Source organism: Aplidium turbinatum, chromosome 9 (assembly GCF_918807975.1).
Source record: "Aplidium turbinatum chromosome 9, kaAplTurb1.1, whole genome shotgun sequence".
Taxonomy (NCBI): domain Eukaryota; kingdom Metazoa; phylum Chordata; class Ascidiacea; order Aplousobranchia; family Polyclinidae; genus Aplidium; species Aplidium turbinatum.
The window spans coordinates 11,630,626-11,646,516 of NC_137480.1; the positions used below are offsets into that span (position 1 = coordinate 11,630,626).

Genomic DNA, 15,891 nt, shown 5'->3' on the forward strand with positions numbered 1-15,891 from the left:
GGGATGGCACAACGTCACATATCCAGACAGAAAATCGGTCGTTTTTTTACGTCTGCAGACGTTGAATCAATGTAAAGCATGATAGCAAACCATACCTTCCATCACTATCGGTAATCTCGCCTTCCCACCAACCAGGATCGGAGCAGTTCTTGTTGGTGATGGTGATGATGTCTCCCTTCACAAGCGTAAGTTCGTCTTTCGTCGCAGCACTGTACTCGAATGATGCCCGGCACTTTTCAACAGGGGGCTTTTGTTTCTTAACAGAGGAGCTAACTTTCTCTGTTTTATCTTTTACTGGTGCCTGCATGACAAAAGCCTTGTTAAATAACCTTGGTTAAGATCTAAAAGTAATTTATCTTGCGAGACAAATTGACAAGCAATTGTGTACAGAGAATGGTTGTGAAACTACAAGATCATGTGTGCAGACAGGTTAAAGTAAATGTCATCATAGCACACAACAAAGCACAGCAATCCTGTCTATACTGAAGCGTGAAGTCGCATAGTCGTAACTCATAATTAACACAGTGATAACTTAAAAATGAAATGAGTATTTCTATTACTCTGTTTGATCACCAAATCTTGCTTTTGACAAACGCATGTTTGTGAACTGAAAAACTTCAAGATGTGTACCGGCTTGTATCAACGTCAACCCACTACTGAATTACAATAATAACCGATGATGGTTCAACATCAAGGATAGAGATAATTTCAACAATTGTCGTGAGATTAGCGGCAAATGCAATTTACACCTCAACTGTTTGTAATTTGATTTTACACCGCAGGCTTACGACCTGTGAGCATACTACAATACGATCGAGTTGATTGGAGAAAGCATATTCTTAAAAGTATGACCAATGATAAACAGACCTACAAGAAAACATAATCGCAATATGGCCCCAAGAAGTTTCAGTTTCGCGGTAATTTATCCCGGTTTGCCGAAAACTGAATTAACCAGTCATGAAGGTTTTGACACAAACCCAACATTACGCAAGTGTAGCAACAAAACTTAGGAACACGACACTCAAGGTGTATCAAACAAGCAGGACAATGCATTCGACACTCACTGATCGGTAACATCGAACAGGGAAGCAGAGCACAGTGTGTGAACTACAGTGAAATAACGAAAGTAGACTACTGCATAAGACAAACCATGCAAAACTTCGATTACTCATAGTTAGTTTAATGACATCTACCACAACGTGATGTTATTATGCTAAATTACAAAGATGGAGTATCGCAAGCGCAAGAATACTGAATACTTTAGCTTATGTGGCAGAAAAAGACTAGAGATTTCGAGAAACTGTGAACTAGCAACAACAAGAACTAAAGCGCAAATTGAGTGGTGATTTTTTTAGTCGGACAACAAAAAATCCGAAACCTACACCTACTTTTGTGTTGCGTCTCGCTGTTGGCTTCACTGCCATCTATAAATAATAAATGTATTACAATGCTCATAAGCATTAGATAATTTCATGGGTTTAATAGTGCAATGAATCATTTGCGATAGGCAACAACTAAACAAAGCACATTACCTTTAGCTGACAGCCAGTATTAAAGATCACAAAGTTGTCTTTAAATAACTACAATTACTAATGCTCAGCATAAACTTGTGCAAATGTTACACCTGTGCTTTGGCTCCTGGTGTCTTTTTTCCAGCAGATCTGTCAGTCTCCTCTCTATGAGTAGACTGCTTCAATTTGACTGGTCCTTCACCAAATATATTTCCAAATCCCATTCCTTTTACCTAAAGAAGATGATCGAAAACGGTCAACGGAATATGGAAAAAGGTCCAAAAAGATTCCATCACAAGCGGAGAAACGAAATAACAATAAAGCCAGGCAAATATAAACAAAATAGCAATTAACATTCTCCAATGATGACAAACCTTTGGCCAACTTGCTAATGCTAAGGTCAACTAAAATATCAGTTTCTGTTGTAGAGCGATGAAGAATGCCATCAAACTACGCTAATAAAACGTTTAAAAACATCGCTTTCGCCATTCACAATGATACGTTGGCAGAATAGGAAGTCTATGGTGATCTAACTATACAAACATAGTAACCGATCGGCGTAAGAAAAACGCAGACTACTACAATTCTTGTTTATTGTTTACACTTACGGTATGAAACGGTATAAAGATTTTAAAGAAAAATAACCTTTTTGGGAGCTGCTTGACTGTGGGGTTCCTCACTTTCGGCGCTATCTGCCACCACTGGCGCTGGTGAGGGACTTTTGGTGTAAGGGACACAGAAGTTGGTGGGAAATACTCCTTCTTTGTCATTAAAGCGACCTCGAGCCCACCCAACCTCTTCCTAATGATCGATGCGAAACACAATTAATTCCAAAGAGTAATAAAAAAACAAAAAGTTACATGGAAAGACTCACAGTAAGACCGTTTATTACACAACACACATGTTAATTGTAAAAAAATAAAATAAAACTACACCTCTAAACGAACAGCTGCTCCCAATTTATCTCTAAACAAGGTCCGATGGTAAGTACATGGACCCACAACTTATCTTACAAGAGAAACAATAAAAGTAAATTCGGTTTAGACCGGATTAATCTTTGCAGTTGTAGTCCACAATCCAACAAACGTCACAGAATTATGCATGACATATAAAAAATATTACATCTTTTAACTTATACTGTAACAGTGTAGCCTAACACACACATATATATTATTTCATGCATAACATTACATATTACATACAAGTCGGTTGTGACAACGTTGGCGGAATTGAAACACCACAACAAATAAAATGACATATTAATCCCTTACATCTTGCAAAACTTCCACAATGTCACCAATCCCCAGTTTTAGTTCATCTTGATTTTGGGGGTCGTAGTCAAAAGTAGCTTTCATAAGCCGCTGTGCTTCTGTACAACAATGTAGTTTTGAGGCAGTATATATACAATTTGTGTAATCAACCATAATATAAACTAAAAATATCACATAAAAATGAAAAAAAAATCCGCTTTGTCGTGTGGGCCTCTGGGGCCGAGGGTCTATTCTTTTACCATTCCAAATTCACGATGTTCCAGGACTATCCTGGAAGGCTACTAGAGCAGTCAGTCTTTGGCTTCATCATCCAAGACGCGCAGACTTTCCACTCCATTAGGTGACTTGAAGATGATACAGTCATTGATGACGTGGTCTGCGGTATGTTCCTCGGCACCACACTCACAGGAGGAGAAAGAGGCCATTCCCCATTGGTGCATGGTTTAGTTAACATTTAATCAAAATTTTTCAAAAGTTATATGTGATGCTGTCAACATACTGTACACTGTACAGTACAATAGTAACATTGGTTATAACGGAATGAAAAATATGTGTTCAAAAACATTGATTGGTCAAATATGCACTATGCAGGTCCTTTTACAACAAAAAGCATAACTTTGTGGAAACCACCTTACAATTTCCTTTCAACTTCAATCGGTCAGAAAGTTAATATACACAAAAATCACATGACTAATGTTTTAATGAACTAAGCTTGTCTTATTAACTTGGTTAGATATTGAAAGATTTAAGTTCTTGCATGTATAACCAAAAGCAAGTATTAGCTACAATTGCTACAGGTCTCATAACATATTGCAGCAGTCATTGAAGCCAAACGTTGAAATAAGTTCGCATGACGGTAAAGTGGTGTCAAATCATAAAAGCGTCACAATATACAGCATGACTCTGCGGTTACATATGTTAAATCAAAGCCCACCAGGAAGCATGAAAAATTAACCAAGCATTAAAAAAGCGAAAGTAATCAGGGCATGTTCCGTTGACAATGACTCTGAAAGCATAGCCATAGACCAATAGATACTTGTCAAAACAAGCCTTCTACAAACCTTTCTTTGTTTTGGTTTGAGTGGGTTTTGGTGGAGCTGGCTTGTCTTCTTCAATCTACAACAAGAACATGCATGCTTTTGGTTATGTATTTGTGAAACTAATATTTTATTTTAATGTAGGGGTGAATGTTTCTTTATTTCTTTCAGCATTGATTATTTTCTGAGGAGTCAATGGTCATGCGTGATTGGAATTTTTTTTTGAGAACATAAAAGTTTGGATGGAGTAATAAAATAAGTGACAACATTGTGATAAAATAAAACTAAGCCCTTTACGCTGCTTTTGACAGTTTCTAAAGATAAGCCACCCTTGTACGATAGCTACCAACTACGCCAAACATAAATACGGTAAGTGTTTTACTAGGTTAAAATCACTAATAACACAAGTTAGTGGTGTATGTCGCCTAAAATCGTTTCAAAAACAAATGCCTAAGATTGATTCAGTAATCGGTTACATCAAGCCAACAACTGATTCAGTGATTCACTGTCATATAGTTCCAACGATTTGTCGCAGTACAATTGAGGTTTTGTTGATGCAAAATATTTTAACCGAATATAGACTTCTCTGTTTTCTAGTCTTAAAATTTTTTACTTTATTCATAATTTATAAATAAATTTTCACATCTACAATGGTTAGAGTGAAGTAGTTTTTATTCACTTTCACACCGGCAAACTCTTATCTTTAAATTGCTAACAATCACATTCCAAATGCAGGACAAACTTACAAGTTTGATGCTCAACTCATTCATGGTAACACAGCATTCCAACTTAACATTCAATGCTATTTGAGAAACATGTTGAACGTCCTCACTAGGACTTCGTGACAATTGATTGAACACTTACGAACTTTGTGGCTACTAAACACATTTTGTGACACTGTGGATTATTTTTTCACTGAAGGATTTAATTAGCAGCTTTTTCAGAGCCTAAAGCAAGAAGTTAAGTTAAAAAGAAACCAGCAATGACACAGTACGTGATTTACTAGAATATAGTATAGTTTGCAATAGTAAATATTTGGGTATATTTGTATTATTCTCATCTGAAGTTGTGTAATAAATTCAGAATTAATCATAACTACAGTAATAGGCCTACAAGAGTTTGAAAAATCATACTTTGAAAGTCCTCTGAAGAAATTGGTGGTCATTGCAGATACTCAATTCAAAGTATTAGCATTACAATATGGGTATTGGTAACCTGTCACCCATAAGAAACTGCATAAACTTTATCGGTCCTTTTTCTCTTTGTCATTACCGATATTTATTAGAAGCTTCTCCAAACTTTACTTCATCCATTTATCCAATACTATAGCTTCTTGCTGTCTTTTCTACTTGACATGTATCTTTTGTAGCAATCCTCTTCTCAAAACATGGCCAGTCTATTTCACTTCCCTTCTCCAAATGGTTTACAACAACACCTAGTCCTAGCTTTCTTTCACTCTTACCAATGGTTTCTCACTAGCTACTTCTTCTGTCTAGTCCAGCTGGTTTTTCTTAAAGTGGCCCAAGCAAAGTGTGAACAAATAACAGTTAGGTTTTTTATGTTATTATACAGTATATGAAGGCTAATAAAAACAACTCATATATCAAAATATCAAATAAAAAAGAAATTTATTGTCTTTAATAACATCCAAGAATTTTTCAACATATCCATCTTTCATAACTTGGCGAAGACAAAGGATCAACTGATCAGTGATCACATGTGGCATTGTGGCACGCGCACTTTCAGGGTCAATTTCTGCTCGACATTTGGTTAGTCTTTGCTTCAGAACCTCAACACTTGAGTGGGATACAGCGCACTCAGCGGAGGACTTCTGCTCCAAAAAAAAAATCTCAGTCCACTGGATTTAAATCAGGAGAAGATGGAGTCCATAACTTTCTTCACCCAAGGAACAACCTCACCCTTTAACATGTTCAAATACACATTAAACATGTTCAGTTTGACACCAGCCTCGACAAAAACCGAAGGGGGTTTTGAGACCTGTGGACGTAACCACTGCCCACTCAGTACCAATGCTGGTTTTGCTTCCTGAATGAAGTTCGACGTTCAACAGGCACTGAATCTTCAGTTCAGAGAATTTGTGGCTGTGTGCCATCAAGGGGCTTATTCAAATCTTTGATCTTTTGAACCTCTTTTTCTTTGTATCAGAAAGAAGCTGTCATTAAGTAATTTTGTAGGGCTTGACCTGAAGATTCCTTACCAGCACCCTCTGGACGGTTGAATGGCTGGACGGGTGAACTTTGTTGCAACTTTTCTCTAATGTTCTCAATCAGTTTTTTGGTTCTTACAGACCTCTCTGGGGTGCTTCTGACCTTTGGTGAGCAGCTACCGGTCTCTTTGAACCTTTTTACTGCCTTGTATACACCAGAACGACGCATAATCTCTTTCTAAACCTTAACAATCTTAGGTGATATCCCCTTATGACAGTGTGTTTCAATAATCTCATTTAAAGTCTTCACCATAGGTGTAACTTTAATTTCCAGAAAATTTATAGAATATTAGTAATCTAGAATGATTATGGTTATTCCCCTAAGCACGATTTTTTTTTCTGAAACACAAAATATTTTTCATCACCCACTCTTTAATTCGGAAGATATATTTTTTTGGTGGTAATCCACTTCTAGCTACTTGCGTCTACCTTACAAAACAATTTATTTCAGGCGAAAACTCCATCAACTTTGGAAATACGGAAGAAGATCGTGAATTGGGAGCAGGATTTTCGTGGATGGGGAAAAATCCCTAAAATGCGTAAATGGGCAATTGGGGAAATTCATGGATACAACAAATCTTTCAATTGCACATTTATTTTGGAATAAATTTGCATCCATTTGCAGGCCTCGAAATTCGTTTTTGTTGACGGCGGACAAACGTGTCCGGTCTGAGCAGCTATCTCGGCGGACAAATTAAGTCTCATGGCGGACACACCAGTTTTAGCGTTGATCGTCATGTCATCAGACCAACGATGTGCGCTCGAAGAGTCAAAGCGCCGTGTAGATGCTTAATATGACGCATAACTGACTAACTTTCACCGAACGAGGTCGTGTGGCTTCTTGCGTCACAATGCTCTGGGCACGAGTCGGAAAACTTCTACACTAATGTCACTATTTTCTGCTTTGCAAAGTTTCATTGGGATTTTTTCTTTAGGTTTATTTTTGCGTGTCTTGTGAGCGAAATTTACTTTTCCTTGGGCGTTTTCTTTGTTACTGTAATACCAAAACTTAACAAATTTTGCTGCATCTTGCTGTAATATAGCCTACTCGTATAATCTAATTTTGTAACCAACCTTGCGTGTTATCAATATTACTCGATCAAAGCCAGACATTGTGACGTAAGACTTGAACTAAGTTGCATGTGATTGGTGTAGTGTAGAAGTACTGGTATTCCCATCGATTCTTAGCGAAGAATTCGCCTTTGTTACGCTGATTCAATGTTATCAATCGTTGAAGCAAAGTAAAACTCGAAAGTTTTCCTTCTTGAATGGAAGCTAGGAGATACAGTATTCACATTTTCTAGATGCGCGGGAAATTATATTCTTGCAACAATTGTTTGTGCTATGCAATGACGATTTGTATCCGTAGTTCCTGTGTTATTTCTCGGCGGAAAAATATGACCGATCTAGATGGTACTTCCCGCGGACATCACATGCTGTGACGGCGGACATGTCCGCCGTGAATTTCGAGGCCTGCATTTGACATGGCTAGCTCCTGCATACCTACTGATTATTTTCACATAGTTTCATCCGAAAAAAAAAAACAAACCTTGGCGTAATGGATCCCGAAAACGATGTTGGTTTGTAGGAAAATATGTATAAATTACTGCGGATCCGCAATTTTCCTAATTCTTATTTATTTAGTGAAAAAATATCAATCCAAACATTTTAAAGACTTGAGAACACAATAGCAGTGATGACATTACTCATAAATTGATTGATTGAATCTTTATCCTCGGACTGGGAAAGCTTAGAACTTGCAGAGCTTAATCCTGGCAGTAGGCAAAATGATTTAACAAAGTCTACAAATATTTTGACTCGCTCTGCGTGACTAGACGTACTATGGCATCATAGTTAGTGCATTGCCATTTGTTGCCTGTAAGAGGCAGCATGGATGCAACAGATATTACGTCACATGCTGGAAAAATGGAGATGTCCGGATTTAAATCATCCGGGACATTTTACATATTTCAAACATGTACTATGTTCCTGTTACTGACGAATAAACCATTGATTGATTGACATTTGTAAATTTGCCTCCGGCTCTGAACACCCCCACACTAGCCTGTATAATATACATGTTTAAAGAAGTTTCTACATTCTCTAATGCATATATCTGAATTATATCTCATCCTAGGCAAAGGCTAACTCTTCATTACACTTCCTTACCTTTTCCATGACCAGATCAAAACGGATATAATGAAACCGTGGACGCTCTTGCGCAATGGTAAAATTGCTTGAATACACGATATTTACTATCGCCATCTAGCGGTTGCTGTTTTGAACTTTTATTTGCCACATGGCGCTAGAGTAATATTTTCTGATTTTATTGATGTTTCAATGGCAATTCTAGGTTCACCAGTTCACCAAGAGATTAACAGCAAAGTTAGTGCAGACGGTCAGAAAGTTTTCAACTTTATTAGGGACAGGGTTTTGGGCCTAGGTGAAATATTTGCTGATTGCTGAAATCTGAAAAGCGGTTTTGGTCTAATTTTTAGTGCAGAAATAGGGATAGCAATCTTCTTACCTGTGCCATTTCAGTTTTTGAGTTTAAACAAACATTAGCCTGTTTTATTTGAAATTCGTGTTTCGAGTTATTTTACCAAAAATTTGTGTTGAGGGGAATCACTATATTAGTTATATACTCTGCAAAAATGTCATAAACACAAATATTTTAGTAGTCGGGAAGTGTGTTCAAATGTAGTATGAAATTAAATGCCCACTTCGCGGAACCACCCTGTACAGTGTACATACTCACATTCTCACCATGAGAAACATATCAGAAATGTTTGAAACAATAACTTTATGTATAACAGTGGTCAGTGAGTGTGTAAAAATGTAAATGCTAACACAATGTGATGCTTAATATGTAGCTTTTTTGAGACATAGTGATTTTACCTTGACAAAGTTGTCAGGAAACATCCCAGTTTTTCCATTGAGTATTCCTTGGCACCAACCTTCTTCAATTTTTTGAATACCAGTTAAAGTATCACCCACTCGCAGAGTTAACTCGTCGGCAGCCTCCGCATCATAATCAAACAAAACAGTTGCTAAAAGGAAAAAAAATATTGCTATATGGTACTTACATTAGCTTAGATAAAAAATACTTTTGACACAGCTAGTAGTAAATATAATTATGTTGATATAAATCTCATTACACCACAAATATAAGTCCTCCAAGACTCGTATCATAGCCTACTTGTCCATCCACATGTTAAAGTAGTATATACTTCTTAATTGGGAGGTGTGCCCACCTAGGGGGACGTCAACCATTTGTCATGGAGGGAAAAAGCGCTACAACAATATGTAGTCGTTTTTCAGTGTGCAGTGGTTTCAATATCCTGTTCCTGTATATACTATTTTTGCAATTCACTATCACATGTTTGTTTTGCAGAACTGGGAATCGCTGGTAGGGTTATATGCAGAGCTTTTGTTGCACTTACTCTGCAACCTGACTTTGTTGTATGTGAAAAAGAATAAAACCCAGTTAATGCTGGCATTTATTGCACTGTTTATCACAAAGGCTTGGCAGTTGGCACCCAAACCTTTGCCTTTGATAAACCAATTAAGAGTGACCTAAACTTAGCTATCAAAGCGCTCAACTTTACCAAAGCTGGAGCTCTTTACAGTAATCTTTTCACTTGTCATATTGAGGATTCTGTTGGTTGAAAATAAAAGTCTTTGAAACTGAACGAAATTGTGCCAATACAATTTCTTTCTGTTTAAAGATTAGTTTGTTTTGAAAGTATACAAAATTTCACTTTGGGTATATTACAAAATTGATTTCATTGTATTCACTATTCATCACTTTTAAGGCTGCATAGCCGAGTGGTGAGAGCCCTGGAACAGTAATCAAATGAGGGCCGGTTCGACACCACTCAAGAGCATGCGGCTGTGTCTTTGGCAGGACACTTAAAGGCATGCCTAAAGGTGGATACGAAGATTGGCTTCCTCGCCTTCCCGTCCACTTAATCTTCAACCTCCAGGTGTAAACCTGGTTACGACAAACAAAAAACTTTAAAGACCAGACTAGTTTAAAGCATTTTGGCGTGAGAGATTTAAGCCGGATTGGTTAGTGCGCATACTGCATAGTTATGATATTAGTTATGATTTAGTTTTTTTCTATTCAGTTTGTTTTCAATCTCTTTTTTTCATTACCGGTATCATTAAAATTAGCTCTCAAAATCTGTGTTTCTTGCCCATGGTGGATTTTAATTCAAATGCGTTTAAAACACTGCTTTTGCCAGTGAATTAATAAGGGCTAAGTGTGAACACTGAAACAATAAAGACGACAATAATTAGACCACAGTTGGGTTAGTTCACCGATCACTGGTTCTCTTCCACCGAGCAGCAAACGACAAATAAAACCCAACTTTCACTGGCTGCATTAATCTTCAATGAAAAGTTGAAGCATGTTTACAGAAAATATTTTATGAACGAAACCTGTTTTACTGAGTATTTTATTTATTTCAAGAATGCTAAAACTGTAGCTTGCTTTCAGGTTGGTTGAAAACCGGATTCTGGCAGAATGTTTTGAGGGTCTGGCAACCTTAGCTGATTGCCTGACTAGTACTATAGGGCTTACATTCCTTCAACAGCTTTTCAAAGCGAAATGTTGCAGAAAAAGAGTGTGGTTTGCAACCGACAAAGCCATTGAAAGGAAACCCATTATTTGTGTGAAACTTGCTAGTCAAAGCCTGTTTTTTACGTGGTTCCCTGCATCAGAAATTATACAATGCTTTTTTTACAGCAATAGTTATGGGGTCTATTATAACAGCGAGAATGACCACACATACCTGCCGTAAGCTAACCTTAAAGCACCACAACTATAGAAACTTTACAAAAAATACATACAACTCAAAAAAACATTAAAAAAAAAGCAAAATGATATGTCATCATCACTAGCCAATAGCCACTTTAGCACCATTTTTCTTTTTGAGATCAATTCAACCAATTTTAATTTTAAAGATTAATGTTTGAAATTAGCTGGAACATATAATATGCAATATGCAATTATGCATTGGCTTTCTCCATCCACAATATAAGCTAGGTATTGTATATGTTATTGCTAAACCAAAGTAATTTTTGTACCTTGAAGACTGTTGTAAAATAATATAAATTTTATAACACAATCCATAAAGACAATGCCAAAAAATATGAAAAGGCATTTCGAAAATAGTAATTTGAAAATATTTGTAATTTTAGTAATTTGAGAATTAGAAAATATAAATTTGAATAAGCTGAAGATGCTATTACTTATATATATATAGCGAAATCAATTTTCAATAAATTACACTAAGAGGTTAAATTGTTGTGCAAATGCCAGCATTTGATAAATGTAAAATAGCAGGGGTGCAACCTAGTTCGTACCCTGAACAGTTCGTACCCTGAAAAGATCAAGAGAAAAAATTAAAAAAAGCCGAAGTTGCTGATCGCAGTTTCCGCAAACATTTTAAAATTTTCCCCTGAAAAGATCGAGAGAAAAAATAGCACAAAACCGAAGTCGTTGATCGCAGTTTCCGCAAATAAATAAACAGAAAAGTTCGAGTGAAAAAATAGAACAAAGCCGAAGTCGCTGATTGGAGTTTCCGTTTTTCCGTAAACATTTTAAAATTTCTGGTAATGATCCTAAGAGTTTGCCGAAGTCGCTGATCGCAGTTTCAGAAAACATTTTCATTTCAGGTTAGGGTTAGGAAAAGATCGAGAAGAAACAATTAAAAATAGCCGAAGTCGCTAATCAGAGTTTCCGCAAACAAACAAACTGAAAAGATCGAGAGAAAAAAATAGAATAAAGCCGAAGTCGCGAATCGCAGTTTCCGTTTTTCCGCAGTTTCCGAAAACATTTCAAAATTTCTGGTAATGATCCTAAGAGTTTTTGTTTGTTTGCGGAAACTGCGATCAGCAACTTCGGCTTTTTTAATTTTTTCTCTCGATCTTTTCAGAGTACGAACTGAGGGTGTGAACTGTTCAGGGTACGAACTAGGTTGCATCCAAATAGCAGTAGGTACCCGAAAACAATAAGTAACTTTGTATATATATTTTATTTTATTTTGAAAATAATTACATTACAATTTAACCATAAGCCAAACCCTGCACAAGAAGCAAATTAATACGGAAGTTTTGTTTGTGCCTCAATGAGCAAGTAAGAAAATTGCCATAATTAATGTCGTTGAAAAAAAATACTGTACGATATAGGTTTAAATTTTCACACAAAAGATACAGTTAAATAAACCATGCAATAAATATTTCTTTAATCATAAAAATTATGTGGGTGGAATAGTCATAAGCAATCTAACAGAAATTAGAAACAGACCAGTTCATGTTTTGAAAATCATTAGTTGGGGCTGTTTTGAAACATAGACTAGCATAAAAGAACAGGTTACGGTACTTGTAGTATAGTGAGTTATATATATTAGGGTGGTCCTTATTTGTCAACTTTTGAATTTTTAAGCGGGCGCCCTCTCAAGCTGTTCCAATTTGGTTAAAATGGAAAACCTCAAATTTTAAAAAAAAATCATCGACGTTTAAGGTGTGCTCAAAGAGCTTAAACTTTCTACGTATAACGGCTTAAGTCGGTAATAGCATTGAGGCATGGGTGCACATGTGTTACTGCACTTTCATTCTACTGGGGGCTCGCATATATCAAATGAGAAGTTAATAACGATAGTTATTATAGGGGGATCCTTATTTCAAATCTTTCAAACTATAAAAAATTTTGGCATTTCTTTTCCACGCCGTGATCACAAGATAGACACGCCAAACACATGTGCACTTTGTGCAGCCAAATCGTACTGAGTGATGTCACAATGCTATGTCTGCACTCTGCGCCGTGTTTTGCCTGCTGAGTAGGCTTCTGAATATTGTAGCAGCCTGATTAATAATAATATAATAGTCTTGTTTTTTCAGGTACTGTAAGCGTTAATGGCAGAATCTACAAGAAAACAGTCTGAGATATACATAGTTGGGCCAATGAAGGATGAGTTTACTGGCTCAAAATTGCCATCTGTGCATGATGCTCTCGCCGTGTACTTTTACCAGCTAAAGATCATGAAGGAAACAAAAAGGGAGGCAGCCAAGCATACTATCCAGAAACTTTTCGCATACTGGAGCCGAACAAAGATTCCAGTACGGGATAAAAGAAGAGCGATGAAGAAGTTGGATGGTCTTATCACAGCATGGGAGAACCTAAAAACGAATAAGAATAGAAAGACCGACACGCAAAAAATAAATGAAGAAATCTTCACTGCAGAATATCCAAATTTGTTTGATGTTTCTCATGGCAATGCTCTCGAGATGATTGACATTCAAGAGGACATAGAATTTTTGGTTGCTCAACGGGAACCTGGCAGGAGAGGGTATATGGCAGGATTGGACAAGAAGCTGAAGAAAAGAGAGAATGAAAAGGCAACAAGAGTGAAACAAATGAAGAAACGGAAAATTGCTAGTGACGAAGCCAAGAAGGAACTGTTTGATAAAGTTGTTCTAGAGAGAAGCTCTTCTTCAAGTGAAGAGGATTCACAAGAAGACGAAGATTTCATACGACCTTTATCATCTGACTGCAGACCTTCACCTCTTCAAACACGTAGCAGAAAGAAAATTTTTAAACCAGATGTCCTTGCTTCTCTTGACATAGGTAGGATCAGCGATAGGCATGCAGTTCACACTGTAGCATCTGTGCTATCTGCAACAGGTTTGAATGTTTCAGAATTTGCTATTAACCGCTCTTCTCTTCGACGATATCGCAGAAAGTATCGTGAAGATAAGTCAAGGGACCTGAAAGCAGCGTTTCAGAGTTATGGAAAACCACTAACGATTCACTGGGATGGAAAGCTGATGCTTGATTTGACAGGAGATGAGAAAGTTGATAGACTGCAGCTTCTAGCAGTACCTAAACTTCCATTTAAAACAGGACAGGCCATATGTGATGCCATAATCCAGACTGTTGATGAGTGGAATATCAGGGAAGACATTAAGGCCTTCAGCTTTGACACCACAGCAGCCAACACTGGGCGACTTAAAGGAGCTTGTGCACTTCTTGAAGCAAAGCTTGAACATGATGCTCTGTATCTGGCATGCCGCCACCATATTCATGAAATTATATATACTTGAGGAGGTGTTTTCGTCTTGCTTTGGCCCTTCATCTGCCCCAGAAATACAGCTATTCAAGAGGTTTAAGCAGTTCTGGCCTAAAGTTAAGCATCATGACTACACTCCTGGAATTCAGGATGAAGTTGTACTGGCTGAATTGGATACTGAAACTCAGCAGAGGGTGCTGTCCTATGCCAAGGAGCAGCTAGACAGCAAACAACCCAGAGATGATTACAGAGAACTTCTCAAAATCACGATTATCTTCTTAGGGGGATTTCCACTTGAAGGGATAAGATTCATCAAGCCTGGAGCCATGCACCGAGCAAGATTTATGTCTCGTCTCATTTACACCATGAAGATATTCATCTTCCGAAACAGTGAATTTTGCCTGACTAAGCGTGAGCTGAAGGGTCTCAAAGACCTATGTATCTTTGCAGTGAAGTTCTATATTAAAAGCTGGTTTTCTTCTCTTCTTGGAATTTCAGCTCCAAAGAATGACCTCCAACTAGCTAAAGAATTGTTGGCATCTGGTGACCAAGTATCACTCGCTGCCCTAAAAAAACTGAAAGGACACTTTTGGTACCTGTCTGAAGAAACTATTGGATTTTCATTCTTTGATGCCTCCATTTCCTTAGAAGACAAGAGAAAGATGGTTCCGGCATTGGTTGAACAAGGAGCAGAACATCCAGCCAAGCAAGTAAATTTGTCAGACCAAGACATACGAACGAAGGAGATCCCTGACTTCGTCACAAAAAAACACGAAGAATTTCTTTGAGACTTTGAGTATTTCAACTTCATTTCTAGAAGATGCTAATTTATGGTCCAGTTTGCCAGCATTCATTGAGGCCCAGAAAACTGTTGGAACACTTCGTGTTACGAACGACACAGCAGAGAGGGGTGTAGCCCTCATGAGGGGTGTAGCCCTTTAGAGGGGTGTAGGCCTTTAGTTGCGGACAAAATCAGAGGAACAAACACAATTTATCCTCCAAGTAGTAGCTGAGCACCGAAAGAAACTGCCTCACATAACTAAAGCTGCTCTTGTTGAGAATCAGAAAGATAGACTATTGCAGAAGAGTAAAGAGACATTTGTCATATTGTTTTTTTGTAGAACATTTGATAACCGCTAACATTTTGTGTTATCATATTAATTGGATTCAGCCACGTGAAATTTTGTTTGCATTGAGCATACCTTAATTTTTGTTTAGAATAGAAAATATTTTACAGTATATAAGTGTTTTTACATCAAGTGGAATCAATGTAAAGGGCGCCCATACAATTTCCTCCAACTTAAATTTTTGACTACATATAAAGACCACTCTAATATATATATACTATTTTTTATGAAATTATGTGACATCCTTCAATCAATAACAATTTAAAACAATAGTTCTATTTAAATTGCTCACCTTTTAACTTTGCCATGTTTAACGCAAAATTGATAACAACACCCTATATTATTTCCAATAAACCATTGACTAACAATTTATAACAAAAACATAAACATTTTTTTGCTAAAATGTTCACACAATAAAACTCCTGTCAAGAATAGGATAAGCCTACCACAATACTAATTCAATTCAATGTGAATTTTTTAATTATTCAAACCTCATCAAAGTCAATCCCAAATACCTGACCCACTCCCAAATTTTATTAGGAAGTGTTGCCAAATGTCACCAATTAAATTTTCCTACCGCATTAGATAGCGTCTTAAGAAAGTTTATAATTCATTTCGGTAATGTTTTTCTTCCTATTTAGAG

The 15,891-nt window shown here is 37.0% G+C and overlaps 1 protein-coding gene across 3 annotated transcripts in view; it reads right to left on the bottom strand.

The window, feature by feature from the left end:
* LOC145776949 (uncharacterized) overlaps positions 1 to 15,668 on the bottom strand; it is a 36,117-nt gene extending 20,449 nt beyond the window's left edge. For 2 of the 3 annotated variants that reach the window (XM_082588196.1, XM_082588195.1), the window contains exons 1-8: positions 15,541 to 15,668; positions 8,945 to 9,096; positions 3,844 to 3,898; positions 2,783 to 2,880; positions 2,157 to 2,312; positions 1,625 to 1,744; positions 1,389 to 1,424; positions 96 to 301 (exon numbers count right to left, since the gene is read on the bottom strand). In XM_082588196.1, coding sequence (XP_082444322.1) covers positions 96 to 301; positions 1,389 to 1,424; positions 1,625 to 1,744; positions 2,157 to 2,312; positions 2,783 to 2,880; positions 3,844 to 3,898; positions 8,945 to 9,096; positions 15,541 to 15,556 — 839 coding nt within the window. In that variant the 5' untranslated portion in view covers positions 15,557 to 15,668. The remainder of the gene's footprint in view (positions 1 to 95; positions 302 to 1,388; positions 1,425 to 1,624; positions 1,745 to 2,156; positions 2,313 to 2,782; positions 2,881 to 3,843; positions 3,899 to 8,944; positions 9,097 to 15,540) is intronic. The other variant, XM_082588197.1, reaches the window with a different exon arrangement.
* Between the last annotated feature and the right edge of the window lie 223 nt (positions 15,669 to 15,891).